General features: G+C 53.5%; 11 protein-coding genes across 11 annotated transcripts; 6 read left to right on the forward strand and 5 right to left on the reverse strand.

The window, feature by feature from the left end:
* Positions 1 to 175: 175 nt before the first annotated feature.
* On the forward strand, positions 176 to 1,124 carry BU25DRAFT_12630 (uncharacterized protein). The gene is made up of 2 exons (XM_033699390.1): positions 176 to 909; positions 994 to 1,124. Exons 1-2 carry the CDS (start codon positions 378 to 380, stop codon positions 1,035 to 1,037), a joined length of 576 nt encoding a protein of 191 aa, XP_033567953.1. The 5' UTR covers positions 176 to 377; the 3' UTR covers positions 1,038 to 1,124.
* Positions 1,081 to 2,530, reverse strand: BU25DRAFT_405630 (S-adenosyl-L-methionine-dependent methyltransferase). The gene has a single exon (XM_033699831.1). The coding sequence runs from the start codon at positions 2,484 to 2,486 to the stop codon at positions 1,389 to 1,391; it is 1,098 nt and encodes a 365-aa protein (XP_033567954.1). The 5' UTR covers positions 2,487 to 2,530; the 3' UTR covers positions 1,081 to 1,388.
* A 172-nt stretch (positions 2,531 to 2,702) lies between these two features.
* Positions 2,703 to 4,379, forward strand: BU25DRAFT_381484 (FAD dependent oxidoreductase). The gene is made up of 2 exons (XM_033699668.1): positions 2,703 to 2,940; positions 3,068 to 4,379. Exons 1-2 carry the CDS (start codon positions 2,764 to 2,766, stop codon positions 4,235 to 4,237), a joined length of 1,347 nt encoding a protein of 448 aa, XP_033567955.1. The 5' UTR covers positions 2,703 to 2,763; the 3' UTR covers positions 4,238 to 4,379.
* Positions 4,380 to 4,581: 202 nt separating this feature from the next.
* Positions 4,582 to 7,440, reverse strand: BU25DRAFT_416923 (serine/threonine protein kinase-like protein; the record flags this gene model as incomplete). Its single annotated transcript, XM_033699910.1, has 3 exons — positions 4,582 to 6,777; positions 6,825 to 7,000; positions 7,056 to 7,440. The coding sequence occupies 3 exons, from the start codon at positions 7,438 to 7,440 to the stop codon at positions 4,582 to 4,584; spliced, it is 2,757 nt and encodes a 918-aa protein (XP_033567956.1).
* A 2,007-nt stretch (positions 7,441 to 9,447) lies between these two features.
* BU25DRAFT_328579 (uncharacterized protein) lies at positions 9,448 to 10,723 on the reverse strand (the record flags this gene model as incomplete). Its single annotated transcript, XM_033699530.1, has 2 exons — positions 9,448 to 10,360; positions 10,473 to 10,723. The coding sequence occupies 2 exons, from the start codon at positions 10,721 to 10,723 to the stop codon at positions 9,448 to 9,450; spliced, it is 1,164 nt and encodes a 387-aa protein (XP_033567957.1).
* Positions 10,724 to 13,019: 2,296 nt separating this feature from the next.
* Positions 13,020 to 16,315, reverse strand: BU25DRAFT_12705 (uncharacterized protein). Its single transcript, XM_033699392.1, has 2 exons — positions 15,674 to 16,315; positions 13,020 to 15,620 (listed from the first exon to the last, which is right to left on the reverse strand). Exons 1-2 carry the CDS (start codon positions 16,100 to 16,102, stop codon positions 13,413 to 13,415), a joined length of 2,637 nt encoding a protein of 878 aa, XP_033567958.1. The 5' UTR covers positions 16,103 to 16,315; the 3' UTR covers positions 13,020 to 13,412.
* A 993-nt stretch (positions 16,316 to 17,308) lies between these two features.
* On the forward strand, positions 17,309 to 19,144 carry BU25DRAFT_12687 (uncharacterized protein). Its single transcript, XM_033699391.1, has 3 exons — positions 17,309 to 17,770; positions 17,823 to 17,977; positions 18,077 to 19,144. Exons 1-3 carry the CDS (start codon positions 17,479 to 17,481, stop codon positions 18,863 to 18,865), a joined length of 1,236 nt encoding a protein of 411 aa, XP_033567959.1. The 5' UTR covers positions 17,309 to 17,478; the 3' UTR covers positions 18,866 to 19,144.
* Positions 19,145 to 19,939: 795 nt separating this feature from the next.
* Positions 19,940 to 20,613, forward strand: BU25DRAFT_405635 (ribosomal protein S28e). The gene is made up of 3 exons (XM_033699832.1): positions 19,940 to 20,075; positions 20,203 to 20,286; positions 20,341 to 20,613. The coding sequence occupies exons 1-3, from the start codon at positions 20,015 to 20,017 to the stop codon at positions 20,400 to 20,402; spliced, it is 207 nt and encodes a 68-aa protein (XP_033567960.1). The 5' UTR covers positions 19,940 to 20,014; the 3' UTR covers positions 20,403 to 20,613.
* A 633-nt stretch (positions 20,614 to 21,246) lies between these two features.
* On the forward strand, positions 21,247 to 21,843 carry BU25DRAFT_453497 (uncharacterized protein; the record flags this gene model as incomplete). Its single annotated transcript, XM_033700093.1, has 1 exon — positions 21,247 to 21,843. One exon carries the CDS (start codon positions 21,247 to 21,249, stop codon positions 21,841 to 21,843), a length of 597 nt encoding a protein of 198 aa, XP_033567961.1.
* Positions 21,844 to 21,925: 82 nt separating this feature from the next.
* On the reverse strand, positions 21,926 to 22,920 carry BU25DRAFT_486795 (glycosyltransferase family 2 protein). The gene is made up of 2 exons (XM_033700184.1): positions 22,775 to 22,920; positions 21,926 to 22,704 (listed from the first exon to the last, which is right to left on the reverse strand). The coding sequence occupies exons 1-2, from the start codon at positions 22,885 to 22,887 to the stop codon at positions 22,083 to 22,085; spliced, it is 735 nt and encodes a 244-aa protein (XP_033567962.1). The 5' UTR covers positions 22,888 to 22,920; the 3' UTR covers positions 21,926 to 22,082.
* A 110-nt stretch (positions 22,921 to 23,030) lies between these two features.
* On the forward strand, positions 23,031 to 23,879 carry BU25DRAFT_444426 (uncharacterized protein; the record flags this gene model as incomplete). The annotated part of the gene is made up of 3 exons (XM_033700042.1): positions 23,031 to 23,288; positions 23,353 to 23,801; positions 23,873 to 23,879. The coding sequence occupies 3 exons, from the start codon at positions 23,031 to 23,033 to the stop codon at positions 23,877 to 23,879; spliced, it is 714 nt and encodes a 237-aa protein (XP_033567963.1).
* Positions 23,880 to 24,073: the final 194 nt, after the last annotated feature.

Genomic DNA, 24,073 nt, shown 5'->3' on the forward strand with positions numbered 1-24,073 from the left:
CAGTGAGCAGCCCCAGAGCTCCATTCCCTCCCTCTGTGACCTCATGCTCAGCAGCGCTCATCTAACATGTGCAAATCCTTGCCGCCTGCATCAGGGTGGGCCGTCCGTTGCTGTTGCAGAGCTGACCGCCTCACCTCCCCTTCCCGTGCAGCAGAATGCGCAAACGGCTTTCACGCGACTAGTTGCACACCTTCCAAGATCTGATGCTTCGTGCATATCATCTTGACCCAGCATACAGGCACCCCCTGCTCGGCTCTAGCCTGAAACCGACTTCTGCAGAGTTTAGCCTCATCGGCATTACAGGGGTATCCCGAGCGGTGAACTAACTGTTCGAAAAAACTGTCTGGATTTTCACCTCCGGACGATGAGCGTTCGCCATGCGGTATGGCTTCGGCACCCGCGAAAACCATCTTTTTCGCCGACCCAGCAATTCCCTCCCCGGTGATGCGCAGAGACTTCTGGCCACTCGCAGCAGGGCCAATTCAATCAGTTGCTGCAAAACAACCCAAGGAGTGCGTGCGCTGCGCAACGCTGCCAGACACGACCCTTCTGGAAACTGTTGTTTCACAAACACTCCACCCGTATCGCTTCTTTCGTTCAGACTCGACGCACGCGACGTGCCACCGCTTCCCGATGATTGGCAGGGACCTGCACCTTGTGTAATGCAGCTTGCCCGGTTGGGCCTAGACAGGTCCGGTCTGCATGCCCACACATCGTCACTTATGTGGGGTGGCAGCAGGTGTCGCGCGCCGAACTTTGGCTGGTGGGCAAACAACGACCGGAAGCGCTACGCTGCTCCCCAGACAGAGGCGGAAGATGGGAAGAATCGGGAAGCTGCGTGCTGGTGTTCACCGCGATGTTATGTTGCAAAAGAGCGGTGTTTGCTGCATTTGCACACACGCCGAGTCCGTGAGTGTGCTGCTCGATGCATGTCAGCGCCCTCAGAGCACTCAGCATCGCGATCATTACAAGCAGTGAGCTCATGGTCGCCAGATGTGCATTATCAGCTTGAAGCTAGACGCGCAAGTCTGCGATAGGTGCTGTTCAAAGTTCGGACGACCCGCCTCTCGCTTTTGGGGTAGAATGATGTTTATTGTTCGTATTGTTACCGGCGAACTCGCTTTACCTGCTGGTTGTACCCAACCCTCGGGAGATCTCAGATCAACCCCTCCTTCAAAGCAGAGAGCACGACAAAAGTTGACGTCGCTGGAATGTCGACAAGCACACCAGCAACGAGCAAGCGCTGCGTGCGAGAACTCTGTTCTTACAGCCAAGCCTCCATCTATCCAGAATGGCAGAATGGAATTTATCAAATTGCGGTTTGCTGCAGCCTCCCCGCATCCCTAACGTCACGGATGCGGAGGACGTGACACAGCAAAGTCGACATCTCATCGCCAAAGCGACCACCACGGCTTTTGTGTCACCGAGGACTCGGTCTGCGGCACAAGCGGCTGCTCACCAGTTGCAACTTCGGCTATCTTCTTCCGTAGACCCTTCCGGGGCTTCAGCTCTAACCACCATGTCGTGCCGAAGTTGTACCTTTTGATGTTCACGACTTCGAGCCCACTCTCTTCAACGATCTTCCCAATGTCCTTGTTCCACCAGCACCCATGCTCGTCGGCGTGGGCTGGCGCCGTCTGGTCCAGCAAACTGTTGAGCCAGTTGTAATGCGACTTGCCGTGCTCCAGAAGCAAGATCTGCCCGTCTTCCTTGGTGCATGCCTCCATATTCTGCAGCAGCTTCACGGGTTCTGGCGTTGAGCAGAGCCCCATTGTTTCAATGATCGTGTCGTAGCCGTCTTGGGCGTCAAATGGCGGTGTGATGGGGTCTAGAGCGGATTGCCGCTTGAAGAAGACCCGGCTGAAGTACTCCTTGTGCGTGTCGTTCCACTTCCGCCTCGCAACTTCCAACATGGGCGCACTCGAGTCGAGCAATGTTACTGTTGCGCATTGCTTCGTCTTGTAGTATGGTATGTTCCTGCCGGTCCCCACGGCCACCTCCAGCACATGCCCTCTTGCCAGCTTGGTGAGCTTCTTACGCTTCGATGTGAGCAGCAGCAGCGTTTCTGAAGTATCGACCTTCTCGTCGTAGCCCTCAGCTTCCTTGTCGAACCGGTCTGTAAGGTCCGCTGGCAGGTCCTTGACGTCAACATCGCGTGCCAACGAGACGTACAGCATTACACCGTACATTCCGAGTCCAAATGCGACCAGTCCGACACCAAACATGGGCCATTGTCTCCATCTCCGCAGCTTCGCCTGGTGTTGTTCAGATGCCAATTGCTCGTCCGATAGTCGTTGTAGGTCTCTCAACTTCGGTCGCGCTGCCCAGACCTTTCGAATCGCCTGTTCTGGTGTCTGATTGGGGTCTGGCTTCGAGAGATCGTATGGAAGTTGCTGCGGTGTTTTCCTGTTCAGAGGAAGCGCGCGTCTGACTGGCACCGCTTTCGTCGTGGGTATCGCCCGCAGTGGCCTCGGTAACTTCGCCATGGTGGTGTGTCTGGCGTATTAGAGATTAGGTGTGCAGGTCGACTGGCACTGCTCGAGATTACAGCTATCCAGATTCTCGGGTCGACCCTTCCAAAAGCTTAGACCCCTTCCCGAGCTCCACGCCACACCACGGCGCTGGAAGCCGTCAACCGCGAAGAACCGGCGACGACATCGGAGTCGGAGTTAGCCCACTCTTGAAATTTATACCTAGGCAGACTCAATTGACTTTGCACTTCTTCACTGCTATCTGCGTGTGCTTTGAGTGTCTTGTTGCGCAATGTCTTCCTCGTCGTCTTCGTCTGCGACGCCCAAGGTTCCCAAGTCTGTTATTATCGTCGGGAGCGGTGCTTTCGGTCTTTCCACAGCATGGGCGCTTTGCAGAAACCCTGAGTTCACTTACACCTCAATCACTGTCGTAGATCGCCAGAGTTTCCCAACCCCTGATGGCTCCAGCGTAAGTCAGCTTTCGTGCAGTTCGGTGATCTCTGTAAAAAAAAAATTGCACACGCGACCGGAAAGCGCAATGCGTCCCAAATAGGAAGCGACGACCTTGAACATGACGCTGATCATACCACCTCTAGATTGACACTTCCCGCATCATTCGTCCGGACTACGCTTCACCACCGTACAACCGCCTCGCAAACATAGCGCAGGACCGCTGGCGCACCGACTTTGCGCCCGAGGAGTACCACGAGACCGGACTCGCATTGACAGCATGGGGCAAGGAACAAAAGTACGTACAGACGGCGCTCGACAATGTCCGCAAGATCGGAACCGACAAGGTCGAAGTTACCGATTCGCCTGAAGAGATTGGCAGAGCCGCGGGTCTCGAAGGAACCGACGCGTGGGGCAATGGCAGTACAGGCTACGTGAACTGGAGCTCTGGCTGGGCCAACGCTGAGGGCGCTATGATCTGGCTGCGCGAGAAAGTCGAGAAGCTGAACCGCGTCAAATTTGTCGTCAGCAGTGTTAAAAAGCTCCTCATCGACCACAAGACAAACACCGTCTCCGGCGTCCGCCTCAACGACTCCACCGAACTCACCGCAGACCTCACCATCCTGGCTGCCGGAGCGTGGACAGCGTCCCTCATCGATCTGCGCGGCATCTGCAAAGCCACCGGCCAAGTCGTCTGCTACATGCCCATCACGGATGCCGAGCAAGAGCGCCTAGCCAACAACCCGACAATTCTCAACCTCTCGCACGGCCTATTCATGATCCCGCCCTCCAACAAGTTACTAAAGGTAGCCCGCCACGGCCACGGCTACGTCAACCCAACCACAATCCCGCACCCCGAATCCGACAACCCCGCCGAGACAATAACAACCTCCCTGCCCTGGACCGCCGTCGACGACCCCCACCAAGCCGTGCCAGAAGAAGGGCAGCGCGATCTACGCAACTTCCTGACTGCTATTCATCCTTCGCTTGCCGTGCCCAGCCGGCCGTTCACAAAGAGCAAGATCTGCTGGTACACGGATACCCGGGATGGCGATTTCTTGATCAGCTACCACCCAAAGTACTCGGGTCTGTTTGTTGCGACGGGCGGGAGCGGGCACGGATTCAAGTTTTTACCAGTTATTGGGGATAGTATTTTGGAGTGTGTGCTTGGAAGGACGCCAAAGGATTTCGTGGGTAAGTGGGAGTGGCCGGCTGAGAGGTTGCCGGAGGAGAAGTGGCCGGGTGATGGGTCGAGGGGTGGGCCTGTGGGGTTGGTGTTGGCTGAGGAGATGGCGAAGAGTAAGGGGAAGTTGTAGGTTTCTGTTTGTGTAAGAAGGGAAGGGTTGCATACACAAGGTCAGTTGCATATGTTAGCGATGATCACAGCTCAGCGTATGTCAGATAGGTATAGTTTAAAGGTTTTGAATTCGATCTGTGGTCTCGATTCGAGCATACCACCACTATTGTACAGAAGTACCCAAGCGCCAGTACAGCGCACGCTGATGCTAATTTTGAAAGACTCATGTCTAGACTGAGACTTTACATAAGGAAATCCGAGCAGCCTCCTGAGCCGCATCCTTCCCAGACGATGGAAGACGAAGAAAGAAGATTCGTTGCCCATGCATCGCAGATAACCTAAGAAATATCTCCAAGTTTCACCTTACTCCCTCTTGTACTGAAAGCGCTCGACGGGTGGACTCTGTGACCTGTAAGGGTTGTTTGAGGCGCTGGGACCGGATGCCCCGTATGGCGACCTGCCCTCCTCTTCCTGCTCACGCTCGCGCTCCTCCGCAGTCATAGCGACGCGCGGTCGGCTGTTAGACCTTGGCGGTGGTACCATGGTCTGAAACTGGTACTCCTCAATCTGACCAGTCGAGATCGAGTTTGGCGATCCCGGCGCCGTGCTGCGGTGCACAGATGCGGTTGAGTGGAGAGGCTGAGGTGGCGAGGCGTACTGGTTGCTGTAGTTCGACTGTGAAGGGTTTACCGAAAGAGGAAGTGGCGGTGGTCGGTTGAAGTCAGTTGATGGTCGTGTGGCGTATGGTGAGAGAGTGGCGCCTCCCTTGCGCTTTCCGGCTGAGCTGGCCTTGTGTAGCAAGCTCTTAACCTCGTTCAGATCAGGTCGGGCATCGGTGCTGGGTCGTCCGAGGGTGCTAACATCGTCACGAGCGTTCCAGGTATCGTCGCGGACAGTGTCAACTCCCGGCCTACGGTTGGTTAAGGAGTTGATAGCAAAGTCCTCACTCTGCACTCCGACACCGAGATAGTCGTTGCCTGTAGACTTGCCCTTGTTGTTAGGGTCCTCGGGCTTATTCAAAGGTATCATTCGGCCCTTGTCGGCGTTCATCTTGTACGCCTGATACGCTTCACGCGCCTCGGCCGGCGGAACGCTGACAGACCATGTTGGCTTGTCTGCTGAGCCCAAGGCGGCGTCTCCACCAGCTGGGCCATTGATTGGGACCTTACGCAGGGCAACGACCAAAGCGCACATAAACTTCGATCGTCGAGATGCACGAAGGGACTCGTTTGACCAGTTGCTCTTGTGGCGGATCTCGACCCTGAGCTCAAGCTTGTTCATCTCGGCAATGCTGACAACCTCGATATCGGTATCAGGGTGGAAGTCGCGGCTGTTGGCAGGATCACGGAGGAAAGACTGCATCTCAAGCTTGAGAAGGTGTATGTCCTCAAATGAAGTGCCGAAGTCGCAGAAGACAGAGACCTGCTCGCGCATGGACTTGCTTCGTGTGATGTTCTCAACCCAGAGAGTGTTCAACACGATGTTGGGAATTTGGACCGTCTTGCCGTTAGCAACACGCTTGAAAACTGTGTAGAGTAGAGCGATGTGTTCGACAGTGAGCTGCTCCGAAGTGATGTCGACGCGATCACCGATATCGTACGGGTGCTTTGCGAATAAGAAGATGCAGGAACCGAGAATCTCTTGAGCGGTCGTGGCGAAGACGAAAGACAGAGACAGAAGAGCCGTGGCAGACGTCGTCAGGGTCCCGACGAAACTAGGGCTGAGGAAGGCGACAAAGACGAAGATACAGACGATGAAGACTATGGTGAACAACAGGCCGTCAAGCGCGTTGATGGCAGCATCGACGTCGTGCATGCTGGTGTTGATAGACTTGCGCTGTCTGCCGACTTCTGTCACGGTGAGAATCATCTCATCCAGACTGATGTCGCCGTTGCCGTCACGATCGAGCGATGCGAAACACTCCTCGGCTTCCTCTGCGCGTCCAGGACCCATAACCTCGACGAGATCTTCCTGGTACAGTTCGTTCTTGCCCTCGACCACGAAAGACATCCAAATACGCTTCGCCAGAGCTTCGGCGGAACGGTTCCTTTCCAAGGCAGTGAGGACGATAGAATGGGCGGAATTGACGTCGAACACCTTTTTACCGGTGATCTCAGAGGCGATCGTACCAAAGACAGAGGTGACCTTGTCTCCGATGCGACCAACATCGCGACCGACTTCCTGAACGAGGCGCATGGGGGTACGTGTGCCGGAGCGACCTTTCTTCGACGTGCCCTTCTTGCTGCCTGGAAGAAGATCAAGAAGCGTATCTTGGATAGTGTAATCCTCCTCGGCGAACTCGTTGCAGTAGGCTGGAAACAGTGCTCGGGATGCGTCGTAAAGAACACCCAGCAGATAAATGCTGCGCTTCGACTCCTGAATCTTCTGGTCAAACTGCTTGCGGTGATAGCTGATACTAATCAACTGGATCAAGACGCGCTCGGCGAGGATGATAACAGTGCAGACCAGTAAAGCAAGAAGCACCGACTGCATCTTGCCATACCACCCTGGGGTTGCGCCAGCGTTATCCTTTCTATATTTGTCCGTTACGACAACAAGCTGGGAGATGATTAGCAAAACCTACACAAATCTGAATCACTACTTACTCCGGGAAACGTCGCCTGGTTAACAATCATCCAGAGAACGAAGGACAGAGGCTTCTCTACAGCGCGCAGAAGCAGAGCATACTTCTTGACACCGGGACTGACCACACCAATGAGGAATTCGAACAAGTTTGGAAGGAAATGGGCGACAATCTTCATCACCCAGAAACTGAGCCAGACTATCCACGCTGTTAGCAATAGTGTTTGACAAAGCATCTAGTTGCGTAAACTTACTGATTTCAATCCAGATCCAGAATCTCCTCTGATCGGTGCCGCCAATGCTTCCAGTGATGACCTTCGTCTGCGAAAGAATGATAGGAATGGCCAGCAGAAGAGCGACTGGCGCAACATAGAGCATGTAACGCGTGACAATACTAAAGTTTAGGATCTTGGTGTAGAGACGGCCCATCTTGTTAAGAGCCGTCTCCTCGTGCCCAGCAACATCGTGAGGTGGCAGCGGCGCGCCAGTCCTTGAGTCAACCTTGGCCAGCTGCCTACGTCCTCTCGTAGACAAGCCATTGAACATGCCGCTCTTCTCTGACTGCTTCTCCTCTGATGTGGGCGACGGTGTGTGACTAACCACCGTCTGTAGTGGGATATCGTTGCCTCGGTTGGCCATGTTGTCGTCGTCCCTGATAGCGTTGAGTGGCTGGAAGCCGTGATTGGAAAGGCGGAACGACCTCTGCGAAGGTGACCGCTGGGAATGGACTGTCATAAGCGAAATCTATAGGTGGTCGTAGCGGGCGTTGCCTTTCACCGCGAGAAGCGAGTGTAGCTGAGCAGAGTGAAACGTGCCCTAGCAACTGTGACTGAAAAAGAATGGAAAGGGAGGATCGCGGAAGAATGTGCGTCGAGCACGATGCTTTGCTCGATTGGAGGTGGTGATACAGTGAAAACGACCTATGACGACGATGGCGGTTGGAGCGAAGGCCGGCCGACGATTCTCAGTGCACCCAAGGAAATAAGGAAACAAGGAAACGAGGGTCCAGCTCTCCAGACACACGGTATATACAGGGCGCAAAGTGAGCACGCAAAAGAGTGAGTGAAGCAGAGAATTTATTCAGGAGGACAAGTGCTTTCAAAAGCACCGCGTCGTTGGTCCCCAGGTCCTGGCTTGTGGCTTGCCTCCCCTGCAGGTACGAAACGACGCTTATTGCCGTTCAAGCGAATCATGGTGATCCTGGTTGGCCTCGCCAAACTCAAAGGGGAACGCCTACGTCGCTGATCGATGAGCCGCCTCTTCGCAAATCCAACACCCGGGCTGTGCGTGGAGCTCGAAGAAATACGAAAGACACCGTTGCTCCACTGACAGCTTGTCCACCAAAAAATCTTGAAATTGTGCACCACACAAGAGCAGCGGCCCACCAGAATGCGAAGCAACACGAATAGATGACGATCCCTGAGTTGATCCGATCTGGACTCGCTCCCCGAGCTTGCACTTATCGATAAGCTTTGCTGTTGGACTTTGATGTTGGGAAGTTCTCTCGGGCAGTGGAGATTCGATGTGTCCTCTGCTCCACAATAATGAGCGTGTTGCAATGCGGGAGAAGACATGCACCCGTTGACGTGTCACAGGGCAAGATCTGTGACCGATCGCACGAACAGGCACTCCACAGCTGACGAGCTTGTCTAAAACTCCAAGCTTGATATGAGGCAACGAACAGACCACAAACTTCAAGATGTGGCACACGAGTCGCCGCCACGAAATTGCCACAGGTCGAACCACCAGACACCCAATGCTCAACACTCCTGCATGGTCGGCCATGTCCTCGGCTTCAGCATCTGCACTCTCGGTCGCCGTTTGCTGGGGCGTTCAGTTTTCGATGGCGCCGCGTACTCCCGGAGGGTCGCCCGGCAGAAGAAAGCGTGGCGTGCGTACATCGCCAACCCAAAGGGGAAATCACGGTTTCTGGTAGTTCTATTCTCGGCAGCCACAGCCGTACCGCCAAAATGTCTTCATCGCAAATGCAGTTGTCCCAATGACGACAGTAGGCCTATCGATAACCTGTACGAAGAAGACGGATTCTTGTGACGATGAGAGAAGCGTGTAGGGCAACGCACGAACGTCATTTCCTCTTTCGTGCTGCGCTTACTCGCCAGAAACACATTTGGCCGATGTGATTCCCAGGGTCCCTTTGTGATGCATTCCCCACCACTTCTCCACACATTTTCACTCCGAGGACATTAGACTTCGGGAGACCACGATGCGAACGTCACGACATACGCAGCCAAGATGTCGTTGGTATCGTTCAACACCTTCGCAGCCCGCGGCCAACGACGGTGAAGAGACTGCAGATGCCTGTTCTCATCTCGTTGGTCAGAGCAAGACGAGGTCTATAGAATGTTTGGAAGCAAAATGCAGTAACATGGCGGATCTTCAAGGCCCCGTTACGACTCATTGACCCGGGCTGCCTGAACACCATCGATTGGGATCTACCCACAGCACGCTACGTTATGCAAGAGGCATGTTCTTAAGTAGCAGAAAAAGCCGGATACGAGCCCGATTTTATGGGAGGTATTCAATGTCAGTCCGCAGGTCGTCTGCAAGCTGACAAAACTCCCGAGGGCTACCAATGTTTCCTGTGTGGGAGATCCTTACGGATATTCTTCCACGTGATGCTACCCTTCAACTATTCCCACAAAGCGCCAATCCAGCAACAACACACCAGTCCCAATTCCACCTCGTCGCACTCACCAAATCATCCACACTCAACATGCCGACACCCAACTCAGTCAACTTGAACCACACCTTATCCCTCAAACTGATCGGCCACCGTGGCTCACCCCAGTATCTGCTCTTCAATCCCTTTGCACCCGCAGCCTGTATCTGCCCCACAAGCTTGTTAACTTGCTTCGCCGACAGCTTGTTGAGCCAGATGGGACCGATCGCTTTCTTCATCTCCACGCTGGCATAGTATGAGTTTGTAGTGTTGTACTGCTCGTCTGATACTAAGAGCAGTGGAGCATCGAAGAATATGAAGCGGTTTGAAGAATTCTGCTGGACAAGGTCGAAGGGTGCGTTACCTGTGCCTACGATGGTGAGAGGACCTTGGTGCAAGACATCGCCATCGTAATATGTCAGCCAGTCTCTATCTCGCAGCGATTGAAGTTGGTCGAGCAAAATCGGCCAGGTCTTGTGTCCATCGTTTTTGAAGTCGATGAGTACGATCGTGGATACTGTTGGGTCTGCATCGAAGACTCCAACTTCTTTGGTACCCTCGGAGGCGAGAGTGACGTTTCGCTTGTCAAGGATGTTGGTGAGTGGATCGAGGTATAGGCTTCGAAGTGTCCGATGTTTCGTTGTGGAGCGCCATAAGTGGCTGACAAGTAGCTTATTATCGTCTGTCAGCCAGATGTCTGCTTCGACACTGAAGCAGCCCGCGGCAAGGGCATCGTACAGAGGAACGCGGCGCCAGTAGTCGTTGTGGGAGTGGCAGTTCTTCGGAGTAATGTCACGGCTGAAGTCGTCTCTCCACTCGAACTTGTATGCACCATCGTCATCTGGTTCTCTCCAATGTTCGATGATGTGTCGCAGACCACTGTGGCCTGGTGGTGGAGCGAGGCGGCGTAAAAGGGCACTGACGAGCGAGATGTACACACTGTATTGATGTCAATTTCAGAAAACCGTGTTGAGATTACAGTGTTACTGACAGGCCTGCAATGACACCCACTAGAGTCAGGATGACAATTGCTATCATCACCCATCTACACAAGCGTCTTCGCTTCTCACGCCCCATTGAGCTTTTGCTTGATGGCCAACAGCGGAGACAACCGCCCCAAAGCCTTTGTGGATCTCGACGGTACCACCTTGGATGAGCAGCTGATGTACTGTCATGTCCCAATCTCATCTGGTCCTCGGAAGGATCATTTTCGTTATCACGGTACCGAGGAGGGCTCGTCATGTTGGGAGCGTTTGGTTTCGAAGCTGCGCTCAACTGTCGGTGGATGGTCGTCTGCACTTGCTTCATGATTAGTATGAGGACTTCATGCGACACGGTTGGAGGTATTCCGGTGATGGAGATGGAAGATTGGAGAGAAGCCCTCAGCTCTGATGTCAGACGCTGAGGCTGTAGTCGTACAATCGTGGAGCAACGGGCTTTGTTCAGGAGCCATTGTGCTCTTTGACCGGAGCTTTGAAAGAATGTCTTAGACACACGTGATGAGAATTGAAGAACAGTAATGCGATCGATAAATGTAGACGCTACACAGAGGGGAGATATATTGATCATTGAAGCACTTGTGTGATTATTTGCTGTCTTTATCTTCGTACACAGATTTCTGCATTTGACCTCCATGTCCCAAAACGGCTGTCTGGAGAACAGTACAGTGTCCCCATCGAGTATGCCTTGGTCTCGTACTCGACCCTCTATTGTTACAACAAGATTGGGTCACCTTGGCGGCCTGACCACACGGTCTACCAGAGAATGACCAAGGCATCTGAATACTCGAAACGAAAGCCTTCTCTATAGAGACAATCTTTCTGATAAGCGATGCTCAGATTCGGTACTATCGCAAGGGCTGAGTCTCGAGTAGCACTTGAGAAGCGTGGCGCAACCGTGAAGCGTTACCCGAGCACAGTGCCATAACGCGACCGAGTAAGAGTGTGCATCAGTGTCGCATCTCGGACAACTGGATTCGCCATTGACCTATTTTCTAGCTCTTGAAGACAACAATTAAGCTCTGATCGTAGAAACCTTCTGTCGGAGCAATAAACTTCGGCTTTCTCCTTGTAAACTAGCGATGCTTACCGCGCGATCGGCCTCAAGTCAGGTCCTCATCACCACTTACCACACCTTTAACCCGTTACACCGAACTCCGTTCTTGCATTACACCAGGCGCACCATCTTTCACCAGTCTCGGAGTTGTAAAGATCACCGCGCATCGAGACATTCCCTCCCAACCTCACTTAGCCTCGCGCCTTACCCCATCCCGCCTAGTCCTCACCGCGGGACCCAGCCGACCCCAGAACAACACACAATTCACACCGCCGCAGCACTCTTACTCCACCAGCACGCATACTCACACATGAATCCTGCCAACGCGCGACAAACCTAACGTGTATGTAGGAAGGTGATGCTGCGCAAGGCTAGGATCGTGACCGCTTTATGTATGTTTGTGGGTACGGTTTTGTTGTGACGGGTTTTGGCGGCGGCTTATGGATCGTTTAATTAAGTCGAACCGTGGGACTGCAGGCAATCCTTTCACATATTAAGATATATTAAGGTGGTCATTTTAGTAGTGTACGACTCCAGGTTCCCCGTGTCCACTTTGAACTCCACATCACATTACATCGCTTTCACAACACATCAGCGACTTCTTGTTACAAAGCATACGCGTCACGAAGTATACTCGTTCATTTCGTTGTTCAAGATGTCCAAAACCGACGCGTTCCGCATATGCATTGCCATCCTCCTCTTGATCCAACTTACCTGCTGGGCGCTCACACTGCTCGACCTGCTCAGTCCCGGACGCCCCATCGTGCTTCTGCGCGCTTCGACAGACATCATCTCGCAGCTGTTCGCTAAGCAGCAACCTGCCGCTGTGCTGCTGTACAAGGATTTCCGGAACAGAATGTTCTGAGAACCTCATCGCCCCCCCTCCCCCGGAGAAAGAACGAATAACAAGATCGCGCCGTCGACTATGCTGTTGGTTATAAGACGAAGGGCTGACAAGAGTCTGCCTCGTATTTGGATGCACCCATAAGCTCATATCATGAAGCTTCGTTGGATGCCTGAATGTGCCTAGGAAACGATGTCCTACGGGCCATGGAGCGCTGAGCCATGAGACGCGTCACAAGAAGGTCCTCTGAACGACGGATGAGGAGATTCAAGTAACGGGATCGACAACGGACAGCTGGTGGTCGACCTACACAGAAACTACCTGATCCACGTCAGGCGCTGGACAGGACGCGTACGCACGTATTGAAAGATCGCAGAGGGATTCGAGTCAATTATGATGGGACGAAAAGCCTTGATCGCAAAGTGGATTTTAGGTTGGTTTGTGGATGTAAGGCATTATATAGTGTTTGTAAGGCCAGCCAAGGCGGACTCTAGGCACCAGTATTTGTGAGAGGCTGACTTGTTGGACATGATCGTTCGAAGAGTTTAAACCATAGAGCTTGTTTAGACTGCACACCTGACTTCAACGCTTCCTGTGAATATATACTTATGCGTTCTGCAATGATGGCGGTGTGTTGCATTTGTAAATACCAGCCACTGCCGGCCGTCGTTGTAAGTTCGACTAAACACTATCATAGTGTGCCTCATATATAGTTCGCCTGGTCGTCTATGCATAGAATCATGCGCTCCTCTCTACGTGCGAGCTTTCGACCATGTCCAGCCAAGACTTGCCGATCTGACCCTCTTGTGAGCTACTATGCTCCTAGCTGGAACAATCCAAACAAAAAGAAATGAAGGATCGAGATGAGAAGCGCCAATTCGAGGATGATAATGGCGAGTACAGCAACAGCAATGCCGAGGATGACGAAAAGCCCGCCGATAAGCACCCCGACCGCTTGACTACAACCCCGTTAACGCCGGTTCGAAATGCAGTATGATAAGATATAGGAAATATGCAACGGCGAGGGACTCTTTACTGGGTGAATTGATGGCCTAGACGGTTGTTGTCCAGCATCCCAACCTCCCCGATATGTTTTTGATCGTACGAGTGGTTCTCAGACACCGGATGTACTGGTGGTGCGGGCTCAATCTCGTCATCAATGTCGGTTTTCGAAGCACTGGAGTACGCGGATGCCTTCAGCGTCACCGTGCTCTCAGCCAGATGCTCTGACGGCTCTGAAGGCTGAGAGTCTGGGGTTGAAGACGAACCTGCACCGTCAAGGCCGGTCAGAGCTTGCGCAGAGGTGGGCTTTGCCTCGCCAACATCTTCAATGTACTGAGGACTGCTCTCAGCCTTATCGTCTTCGTGACTGAGGGTTTCCTGGAGAGCACTGAAATTGAACATAGGCTCGGTGCCAGACAAGGCCCCAGGCGTCTCGTCGCGACTCAGGTTAAGTCCCGATGCGCTGGGACTCGGCTCGCAAGAAGAGCCAGGTGCGAGGTTGTTTTGACTTTCGTCGCGGGTCGCATCCTGGACAGACTCGGAATACGAGGAGACAGACGAGGAATCGTTAGACAAATTCCGCAGAACAGAGCGATGTGACGGTAAATCTTCCTGCAGAGCATCAGACGGCGCCAGGTTGCTCGAGCTGCTTCCTTGGATTTGTGCACGACTATCCTTGAGATGTCTTTGTGCGTCGTCTTTCAGAGAGTCTTTCGAGGATGGCGCATTGATGGTCGATGTCGGTTCGCTCATGGGGTTAACTCCGACGGAGCCGCCTGATCTATCCACTGCCTTGCCCTTGCCTGCTGCGGACGAACTGCCTGCAGTGTCATTCAGACCATCCACGTTGACGGGATGGAAGCCACTCCCGATGTTGCGTTGTGCTTTCGCAACCTTCTTGTTTTCCTTCGCTTTCTTCTTCCCTTCCTTCCTAGCTTCTTTGGCAGCTTCCTTGTCGTCTTTCCTCTTGCGCTCCTCTTCTGCTGCCAGACTAAGGCGGATAGCCTCCATCATCATCAGCTCTTCGAGGTCATCGAGTCTGTTGCCTCCTCCACGTCTCGAGCTGTGTCTTCCAGGGTACAAATCCCCTGTACTCTCTCCGCGACCTGATGATCCTTCACCTTCTCTTCGCGGGGTGCCTTGCCCGCTGCTGGCACCGCTATCAGTACCAAACATAGTCCGTCTCCGTCTGCCGAGACCAAATCCGCGACCTTCCTGGTGTTGAATATTGCCCATCATGTAAGCAGCGTTGTGTAAAGCTGTCGCTGCAGCTGCCCTTCGCAGGGCATGCGACTTCGCATCTGCCAGCTTCTTCGCCCAGTCAGGTCGCACCATGTCTGTCGTGATGACCGTCTTATCGTTCACCGCAAGCGAAGTGGCTCTCCTTCTGCCTCCAGGGGACGTGATACCCGACGAGTTGACTGAAGTAGAGGACGACATCGCAGAAGTCGCGCTGTGCAATCCCTGGCTCTGATGTGCATAGATCAAGCCCCGTCTAAACGGTGGAGGCTCATAGGTAACACCAAATTCTGGCTGCACACAGAACGGGCAGGCCGCAGGTTCTGATACCAGCTGTATTTCTTCTTGCGGCTCCGCGGTTGCGGCTGGCTCGTCTCCATGATGCTCAGGCGGATGAGGGTCAGGCCGTTTGATCTGTACAAAGCACTCGGAGCATATAGGCTGGTCGCAACATCTGGTCTTGTTCAGGTATGGCGGATAGTACAGGAAGCAGATGGGACACTCTGCTGCATTCTTATACAAGAAAACCTCTACTCGCTGCCCGTTGACGTAGGGGTCCTTGGGCAGCTGCAGTTCCTGGGGAGCCATCTCGGTCTGTGAAGCATTGCGCGAGCCGCTGGCAAGAGACGCTAATGTCTTGGCTCGTCCGCGGAAGAACGGGGATGCGGAAGTTGAGGTTTGGGTGTTCTGGGCGATTGGGGATGTCGGGGACGGGAGAGAGAAGCCGGGATGTGATGGCGGAAGAGTGCCAGAACGGTCTGAGTTTTGTGACATGGAGCGAGCGCCCATGGGAACTGTAAGGTTGTTGATGTTGGAGTCAGAAGAGCGGGGATTCCATTGCGGGCTGAGGTGGCTGACTGGTCGAGGCGGCTCTTCTGGTGGGATCTCGTCTGGCGCAGGCAGTGGGAGACCGTTTGCTACAGCCACGAGCTGGTGTTCGGTCCACGTATCAGAGTGGTCATCGAGGCCCTTCCAGAAGGGAGCCAGGCGTCGCTCGATCTAGCAAATGTCAGTTTGGGTGGGGTAAGTACAAGTAATAAGCTGACGCATACCTGTAGTTGTCGCACCATGGGTTTACTGAAGTCCTCGGGTCCAGTGTATGTACCCAGTGTGACTAAGAATGCTCCGTCAACGCCCTCCTCTTTGATGCTCCGCTCGCGCTCCTGCGCCCTCAGCACTCGCTCCTTCTCCAGCTTACGCGCCTCTCGCTCAGCCTTTGTCTCGCGCCGTGGCTCTAAGGCAGGGTCGCGCTCGGTGTTATTGCTACCCCCGCCAATGCCGAGGAAAGACAAATCATGTCTACTCCCCCTACCGCTCCTCGCGCTGTACAGCCCAACACCACTTCCTGATCTCTCGTGTGACGATCCGCTGGGCCCGGATGAGCCAGCTGTGGGCGAGGTGGCGGCCACCTGGGCACTCGATCGACGCACATGGCCGCCTCTCGAGGGCGGTTGCGACTCTTTGCCTTGGCTATTGCCCATGGTGAGGTTGAGTGAGGATACTGGAAGTAACAATACAGGTTGAGTATAGTCGTCAGGCGGGACGCGCCGGGGTAATTATAATGTGGGCCGGTGATGCCCAAACGGCTGATTGTAGTATCCCGTAGTCTGTGCGAGCTGGGATAACGTCGTGCGCAGCGCGATTAGCGAGTGGGTTTTGGGGCGGCGTGGTGGTGGTGATGATGGGAGATAGCAGGCGTCACAAGGACATGAGTTATGCAGCCTAACGGGGGTTGATCAACTATCGTTGTTTCCTCAGTAACTCGAGAAAGAGTCCAGAAGTGCGGTTGACTACTTTTCTGGGCAGTCGCGGGCTACAGGAGGCTCATGCGGCAGACAAAAGCACTCGCGGGAGCTTGCAAGCCTGTGTTGAGGGGACGTTGGCGGGATGACGTTCACTTGGCCTTGAATGGAGAGTTCCAAGCTTTGGAGATCGGAAACGAGATATATGGCGGGCCGAATCAACTCGGTGTGGGGGAAAGGAGCGTCGCGCGCGATCTCACATGCCAGGTCAGCATTCACTGTGCTGTCGCGCGCTCTGAATCGTGAAGGTTCAGGTTATGAGACAAACGACGCGGGCTGCAGCCAGCCACTAGGTGGAATTGGAGCTCATGGGCTTGTTCTGCCTTGGCCAAAGATAAGACGCCACACGACTCCAGGAACCGTCTCACATCACAAAATTACGCACACAACCGCTCGCGTTCTTTACTGACACGGCCTCGGTCACTGCCCCGGCAGCCTCTGGTCCTTGGTTCGGCACGAGACTCCGCTGAAGAGAGGCACCGAACGACACGCGAGCACCAACTTACACCAAGTTACCCCACCCACGCGGGGCTCGAGATCGGTAAACTGTTAACGACTGGAGACACCGCACAGCTGTCAGCTTCCTGCGTACCAGACAAACCCCGGGGGGTTGAACATCTAGGCCTTGGCCGATCTGACATGCAACATCCGTCCTTCGCAAAGCAGTCGAGTATTCTTTTACAGACACGTGCTGAGTGAGCGGTTGCTGCGGCATTTACGATAGCGCAATGACCAGCGCAGTCGAGATGGGATCGAAAACATGATCTCGTCGATGTAGGAAAATGCCTAGTTGACAATTAACCCGAGAGCGAGCCTGAAGATTCTTTCTCTCTTTCGATCGCGGGCTGCTTCCCATGTCTAAGCTGTCGTGGCTGCTGTTCTGCATTCTGCACTCTGCACTGGTCATCATTTCCTAAGCCATATCGCCGGAACATACCTGTCGCTCCTGTCAGCACTCAGTACCACACGCAACGCATTCCTAAACCTCACCGCTTCACTGTCGTATCTTTATCAGCCTTGCGAACGGTGGCTGTCCATCGTTCTTTGTGTCTAGCATGTCTGTACTCGACTTCCTCTGCGACATTCGATTCCACAAAAGCTACATTCTTCCGCCAAGTACTGACACGGGTCGACATACGCCATATCGAGTCTCGTATGCGGACTACGGCGATCCTGACAGCAATGCGGTGGTATTATTCTGCGGTGCTCTGATGGGCAGTCGATTCTGTTACTCTCCCCTCGATCAACTAGCCAAAGCGTACAATGTCAGAATCCTCCATCCGGACAGGCCTGGAATTGGAGGCAGCCAGCCTGTAGATCTGGAGAAGCGCATACAGACCTGGCTCGGTTGGTCATCGTGGGCGCGTAATGCTGGCATGCAGCATGCTGACACTTGCAGAAATGGTACCATTACTGCTTGCTCATCTGAATATCGCTCACGTCTCTCTCGCAAGTCACAGCGGCGGCGACATCTACCTATTAAACACAATGCTCACCTATCCGTGTCTCCTGCATCCAGAGACTCCCTATGTCTGCTTCTTCGCCCCTTGGGTTGTACGTACACTGCAACATGCAGCAGAGCATGGCCCGGTCTTTTGAGCACCCATCTTCGATCATAACTGGAAAGGCTGCTGACAGCGTTTCCTGTTTTAGCACCACTCACACTCCAAGATATCGCAGTTGCGAGCAACCGAACTGCTTCCCGCACCCATTCTCGGCAAATTCATCTCGGTGGTAAAATTCGTGAACGACAACGTCACACCCCTGGCTGGACTGAGCGGTAATCTCATGCAAGGCATCAGAGATTCAATGCATCGTTCGGGTACGACACCGGCTTCAGGATCAGTCCCGGCTCCTATTCCATTGACACCGACGACTTTGAGCATGCGAACACGAGGTACCTCACTTTTCTCGCACGATGAGCCAGCCGAGCTGTCACTGGACGACGATCACGTTGTGGAGGAACTTCGAAGGCACATCACAGCATTTCTGTTCGCCGAGTGTATGGACGGCATATCGGCGGACGTTCAACTGTTCTTGCGGAAGCCTCGCTCTATCGCCTGGTGCTCGTCAAGTGTCTTCTGGTCAGACTTCGACTACGCCGTGCCTTTAATCTCGAAGATGATCGACGAAGAACATGGTATAGATGGCTTCGGTAGGTCATGGGCAGTTGACACGTTTCATGCACAGATAGATGCAATGGTCGGCGAGAAAGGCAAGATCTGGTTCGACAGCTGCTGGATGTCACACCAATTGACGCCGGAGCCCTTTGGGAAAGAGAACTTACATTCGACCTATCTACCGAATCGCAATAGCTACAGGTACAGGAGTCAGGTAGTTGAGGGGACGGAACACAACTACCTTATGGATCCTGCCTTCGGTGCAAGTGAAACCTGGTTGCAGCGAGTGAGGGATGCGTTTCCCATGCCTATCGAGGTTTGATAAGCCATGAGTAAGCACATGACAATGACGATTTTCTGCTAACCATCACATAGAGCGAATCTGAACTTGAAGAACAGGAAGAGGAGGAAGAAGAGGCCGAGATTGAGGCGATTGATGATGACGCCTCATCATCCTCAACCCGGCCAATCACCGAACGCAGGAGAAGGTCAGTCAGAGCACTCGTGACTTCAGTGAGGCGCAGAACCCGCGATGCTTCGTCGAGGAGACACCGGTTGCGGTCCAAGGAGCCTCGATCCGTTTCGGCGAAGTCTGCAGGAGAGAGACGTAGACCCTCAGATAAGGTCTCTTCTGCTCGCCCAAGTAACCCTCGACACATGTCTGATGGATGGACAAGGAAACGGTCGTTGCGGCACAAAATTGCTCCAGAGAACCTATAGACCATCCTAGTATCGATGAACGTATTGCTCGGGCAACATAGATCCGGGATTTTGGCTGCCCATGTATGTACAAACGAGTATGGACTTGCTCTCGTGGTGCAGGTAACGTCGGCTAGAACACAGAGATCGTTGTGGTCCTAGAGACCTTATCAGATTGCAGATGGCTTGCCAATCAGCACTGAGTGCCTCCCATGGTTCAAGGACCATGGGCTTGTATCCGCTTTTTTCACTACCGAAGACGCTCGCTTTCGCCTATGCACCAGATTTCATCCCATGTTTGAACCAAGACCACAGCTGCACTGTTGCGTGGTCTGCAGCATGTTCGTTGAAGTTGCCTGATTTGGAAGGTTTGCAAATCAAGTGTTGATTGCAGTCAACCTCTGGGCGGCCTCCTTTACTCTCAGCCAGTCCCTCTGCGTCGAGGTTTTCAAGATTTTTGAGTACCATAATTACTAATGTTTTCGTGGCTGACCTGTCCAAATAGCACAGAAACTCATTTTGTAGCTAGCAGTACAAGAACAGTAGGAAAAGTTGGGCACCTGCGATGTTGATGCATGAGTGAAGTTACTGTGAAGGGGGTGGGGCCACGTAACGATCCAATAACGGCAAGCGCTTATCGCACTAGCGGCGCACACCGTGCTAGCGAAATTCCTGGCAACTGTGAGTAGCGATTTCACAACAGCTCACCCTCCACCCGCCGCGCAAATCCACACCGAACGACCGTCTCCCGTCGAACACACAATCTCACACAATGGATACCGCTAAGGCCCCCGTCAAGCTCGTCAAGGTCACCCGTGTCCTTGGCCGAACCGGTACGCGATCCCCGCACTGAGGCAGCGCACAAGGAAGAGATGGAGGCAACTGCATGGCTGCAGTCTGCTGGCTGCTCGAGGCTTGGACATGAAGAAATGCAAGAAATGTAGGCTAACAGCGACATAGGCTCCCGTGGTGGTGTCACCCAGTGCCGTGTCGAGTTCATGGACGACCAGACCCGTTCCATCATCCGCAACGTCAAGGGCGCTGGTACGCAACCTCCCCTCACCATCCTGTCGCAACCGGCAAACTAATACAATACAGTCCGTGAGAACGACATTCTCTGCCTGCTCGAGTCCGAACGCGAGGCCCGCCGCCTGCGATAAGTGCTTGCTTTGGGGAGAAGTGGCGCGTTGGCATTTTCCTTCGGTTTCGGAGTTCTTCACGAATCGATCGGCTTTACACATGGTCATCATGAGGACATGGATGCGTTAGTCTGGTGCTGCGAGGCGCTGTGACTGGGGAGGATATGCGAGGAGACATGATAACCAGGAAATCAACGAACTGGGACATGCTCCTGAATGAAACGATACCTCCACACGCGTGCTAATATGTGCACTTGTTGCGATGAGTCGGAGGTGCTGCTCACGAGCATAGGTCGATATAACTTATGATACGGGACGACTGCGATATTGACCTTGTCATAACAATACCTAGCGACACCGCATTGCAAGCCTACGAAGTCCTTTACAGCCAACTTGAACGGAACACGGAGAAACACCAGATCTGAACCCTTGCTTCAAACCCACCGCCTACCTGTCCCGGCAATCCGCAGGAATACTTCTGCACAGAACTCAAGAAGTTGCCAACTGAACACCCGTCTTAGTGCTCTCACTATAGTCCCTTGTACTACACATTGCACATTCCTTTCTATCGTTTGTTACTATTTTCTTCCCGCCAAATTATATTGACATCATGCTTATATGCGTCGGCTTTGATATCTAGGGTGCTCATAGGCGTTGCTACCTGCCTGCCCAATGATCAAATCATTCATTCCTTCTCACCCTAGCTCGTGGCAGTCACGGCAACTCACAAGGATCCCGCACAAGCAAGAGCATGTGTGGCCACATACAGCCGAAGAGGAAGAGATCGAACGAGTACTGCGTGAACACCTATTCCCTAATGCACTCACCATAGTCTTCATACCTTCTAACTCACTTCACCGCAACAATGAACCTTGACGGCGCCAGCGACAGTAAGCCGACAGTCGAACTCGATCATAAACATACCGCCATCCGCAAACCAGAACACAAACCTACAAAGCTGCGGCGGTTCATGTCTATTGGCTCAAGAGGGAGTAAAGTGCCCAGCAAGCCTGATATAAACACCAAGCCCGGCAACACGCCACCACTGCAGACCCTCTCGCCCCGGCCGACAGAGCATGAGCCACAGGCCAAGAAGCAGACCAAACGCTCTATCTCCACTTTCCTCTTGTCCAAGAACTCGTCCGCCAACGAACCCGAACCGGCGAACGACAGAGATCATTTCACCACCGCACAAGATTATCTGCCTGTCACCGAGACCTCCCTTTCGTCATCTCCGCCGGCTACTAAAGGGGGTGAAGGCAGTCTAGAGGGTCAAAGACATCTGCCCGTCACCGGTAACCCGTATCAGTCAGTCGAGATGCAGCCCAGGAAGGACTCAGCAACGAAGTCGTTCTGCGACATGCCTGCTGCGGCGAGTCGGACTGCTGCGCTCACGAGCCACCCGGTGGGAAAGGAGGATCTTGAAAGTGAAGAGGAGTTCCAGACGCCACCGGAGTTCTAGGGGCGCCAGAAAAGTGACTACGTGGAAAAGTGATCGTTTAATGACAAAGACTGGGAGCTTGAACGGTGACAAAGGAGAAGAAGTGAGTTATTATAGTTAACGGCAGTAGTAGATGTACGCAAAGCCAAAGTAATCATCTACCTACCTGCCGTGGATATCATTGATCAGCAAGCCCGAGAGCTCCCAATAATGCCCATGTTCCCTACCGTCCAACGCCGACGCCATGCATTCTTGCTCGCTCAAACCTTCAACCACAGGTTCAGCACACCCTTGGCGTACTCGACAATCTCGTCACCACCAAGCTTGCTCTCTCCGTACAGACGGTCAACAAACGAGATAGGCACCTCAGCAACCGTACAGCCCATAGCCTTCGCGCGCACCATCATCTCCATCTGGAATGTGTACCCCTTGCTCTCCGTGCTCCTGATAACCTTCTGCAACACCTCCTTCTTATACAGCCTAAAGCTACCCGTCAAATCACTAACACCCGGCCTCAGCACTGTATCCGCAAACAGATTCGCACCACGGCTCACAAACTTCCTCTTCAAGTCCCAGCCATAGACACCGCCGTCGCCCGCATACCGTGTGCCGGTGACGATATCGTAGTCCTTGGTCTTCTGCAGCGCGATCATCTGCGGGATGAATTTGGGGTGGTGGCTGAAGTCGGCGTCCATGATGATGACGAAGTTGCCCGTTGCGAACTGCAGGCCGTGGACGTACGCAGTTCCCAGGCCTAGCTTGCCGGCGCGCGCGCGGATTTGGATGTGCTGCGGTGTGTAGACTTTTTGGAGTTGCGCGGCGACTTCTTGCGTGCCGTCTGGTGAGCCGTCGTCAACAATGATGAGCTCCCAGTCCAGGTTGCTGTGAAATCGCTGTTAGCTACCAATGCTGCTGTTGTGGTGCTTCTTTGAGGGGTTGCAGGGACACGTACTTCTCCGTGAACATCTTGTTGAGCAGCCATGCTATTATGGGCAGGTTGCGGCGCTCGTTGTATGTGGGGAGGAGGACAGAGTATTTGTCCTTGGTCTGCTTGATTGGAGCCATCTTATGCGGTGGGCAATTAGTGAAATGAGTGACTGCAGTTGACGTGGTGTTGAAATCGCGGAGGTCATCGTGTCCCATTGGAGGAGCAAGGGCCACCTGCCCCTTTCAGCGCGCTCTAGGTGCGACCAGACAACAACGTCACTATGTTTCCAACACGAGCGCAGTGTGCGAAGAAGAACCTGTTATTGTGCTTTGATGCATTTGGGACGTTGTTTCAACCGAATACACCAATCCCAAGAGCGTATGCTCAGGCTGCCATCAAACATGGAGTGAAATGCGAGACCAAGAACCCTGAGGCGGACGTTGGCAGAGAGTTCAAAAGAGCATACAAAGAGGGGATGAAAAGAAGTCCAAACTATGGCAAGGCCACAAATCTCGGTGCAGAGAAGTGGTGGAAGAACGTAAGACCTCAGTGTGCTTTAGACGTGCCAATGCGTAGATCGAACAACACCTAACAACATACAGGTGATTCACAGCACGTTCCAGCCGTGGCTGGAGCCAGGCCAAGACGTACCTCAAGCTATGGTGGACAAACTTTTACTTCGGTACTCTACGGATGAGGGCTATGATATCTTCCCGGACGTCAAGCCCTTCTTTCAGATGCTACGGAACAAATCCTCAACCGAATCCTGGCCCTGGGATAAAACGGTCGTCGGTATCATCACAAACTCAGACGACCGAGTGCCTAGCATCCTATCGTCGTTCGGTCTCAAAATCGGTCCAAGGAGAGTGGGTACACCAGACCAGCGCACAGCAGAAGCCGCTCTGGAAGACGACATCAGTTTTGTTGTACTCAGCTACGACGTTGGTGTCGAAAAGCCCGAGCGTGGCATCTTCGACGCCGCAGTCAAATCGTTCGAAGAGACGTTGAGTGGGAGAGACGATGGTCTGACGGTGGAGGACTTTGAGAAGCTGTATGTTGGCGATTCTCTCGAACATGACTTCTTTGGGGCTAAAAGAGCTGGATGGAATGCGCTAATGCTAGACCGTAATAAGCATTATAAGAATGTGTTTGCGAAGAAGGGAAAGGACCTTGTCAGCACTACAGTGAAGCAGCAAGGGGGAAGTAAGTTTGCAAAAGTGGCTATAATCAAGGATCTAGACGCACTCAGCGGTTGGTATCCAGCGAATGTGAGGAAGAGTTCGTCTGGTTCCAGTGGCTCCGAGGGTGAGAGTGCGGCTTGAG

Source organism: Macroventuria anomochaeta, assembly GCF_010093625.1.
Source record: "Macroventuria anomochaeta strain CBS 525.71 unplaced genomic scaffold BU25scaffold_1, whole genome shotgun sequence".
Classification (NCBI taxonomy): Eukaryota; Fungi; Ascomycota; class Dothideomycetes; order Pleosporales; family Didymellaceae; genus Macroventuria; species Macroventuria anomochaeta.